Source organism: Coregonus lavaretus, assembly GCF_964263955.1.
Source record: "Coregonus lavaretus genome assembly, contig: HAP1_SCAFFOLD_4807, whole genome shotgun sequence".
NCBI lineage: Eukaryota > Metazoa > Chordata > Actinopteri > Salmoniformes > Salmonidae > Coregonus > Coregonus lavaretus.
In genome coordinates, this window is record NW_028160113.1 from 45,001 (window position 1) to 46,424 (window position 1,424).

General features: G+C 47.4%; 1 protein-coding gene across 1 annotated transcript in view; it reads left to right on the forward strand.

The window, feature by feature from the left end:
* Positions 1-341, forward strand: part of gdap1 (ganglioside induced differentiation associated protein 1) — a gene marked incomplete at both ends in the record, with an annotated part of 13,748 nt that extends 13,407 nt beyond the window's left edge. Inside the window, one exon of the mRNA XM_084196541.1 lies at positions 1-341. This exon is cut by the window's left edge and continues 15 nt beyond it. Within this exon, the coding sequence (XP_084052667.1) occupies positions 1-341 (341 nt within the window).
* Positions 342-1,424: the final 1,083 nt, after the last annotated feature.

Sequence of the window (1,424 nt, forward strand, 5' to 3'; positions counted from 1 at the left end):
AGTCTTGGCTGTGTGGAGGGTTCTTCAGCATGGCCGACGTCTCCCTAGCTGTCACCCTGCACCGCCTCAAGTTCCTGGGGCTCTCCCGCCGTTACTGGGGCAACGGGAACCGCAGCAACCTGGAGACCTACTACGAGCGTGTCCTGGAGCGCCCGACCTTCCGGAGGGTTCTGGGTCACGTAAACAACATCCTGATCTCGGCCGTGCTGCCCGCCGCGTTCCGGGTGGCCAAGCAACACGTGCCGGCTTTCGTCGGCACCACGCTGCTCATAGGCATCCTGGGAGGAGCCACGTACCTGGCCTTCCTTTACCTGAAGACCAGGATGTTAGTTACCAGGTGAAAAGTTGATGGAGAGAGAGAGACAGAGAGAAAGACAGAGAGAGAGAAGAGTGAGAGAGAGAGAGAGAGAGAGAGAGAGAGAGAGAGAGAGAGCGAGAGAGAGAGGGGAGAGGGGGAGGAAAGAGAGAGAGCGATAGATGGGGAAGGAAAGAGAGAGAGAGAGAGAGAGAGATGGGGAGGGAAAGAGAGAGAGAGAGAGATGGGAGGGAAGAGAGAGAGAGAGATGGGGAGGGAAAGAGAGAGAGAGTGTGAGAGAGAGAGAGAGAGAAGAGAGAGAGAGAGAGAGAGAGAGAGATGGGGAGGGAGAGGGAGAGAGAGAGATGCTTAAACCCAGAATGGGTTGCTTTACTCTGTAACACACAGCTACCATTGCCCATTGCTGTACAGTGCATTGTGGTGCAGTGGATTGTCCATAAACCATCGCTACAATAGAATATAACTTCATTGAATATAACTTTGTTGTCCACATAATGTGGACATTTCTCTTCGCTGTGTTGCAGATTGCATTATTTAATAGGCCAAATGAGCCTTTTTAGTCAGCTTTAGTGAGTGTGTCAGACTGTTAGTTGAGTTAAACTGTGCTTCACCATCTGTGATGCAGGCGGCAGGTAGCTCAGTGGTTAAGAGCGTTGTGCCAGTAACCGAAAAGTCACTGGTTCTAATCCCCGAGCCGACTAGGTGAAAAATCTGTCGATGTGCCCTTGAGCAAGGCACTTAACTGTAATTGCTCCTGTAAGTCGCTCTGGATAAGAGCGTCTGCTAAATGACTAAAACAAAACATGCTTCTGGCAGTTTGGCTTTTGACAGTTCTGTGCTTGGTTATACAGTATATGAAGAGTTTATTTCCAAAACGCTATATACACACATTTTTCACATTTGTGTTTTTTTTTCATCAGAAATGATTGCTTATGATGTGTGTGTAAAATATTACTGTTCTCATATTTTTAATTCATAGATTTTAGATTTTTGCAAAATGCTCTATGTCCACTGTTTAGCTGGCCTGTCCTGTCCTGTCCTGATGAAATTAAACAGCTTCTCTCACTTTATTCAGAAATGTAACTTCTTTACTTTCTCTCTCTCTCTC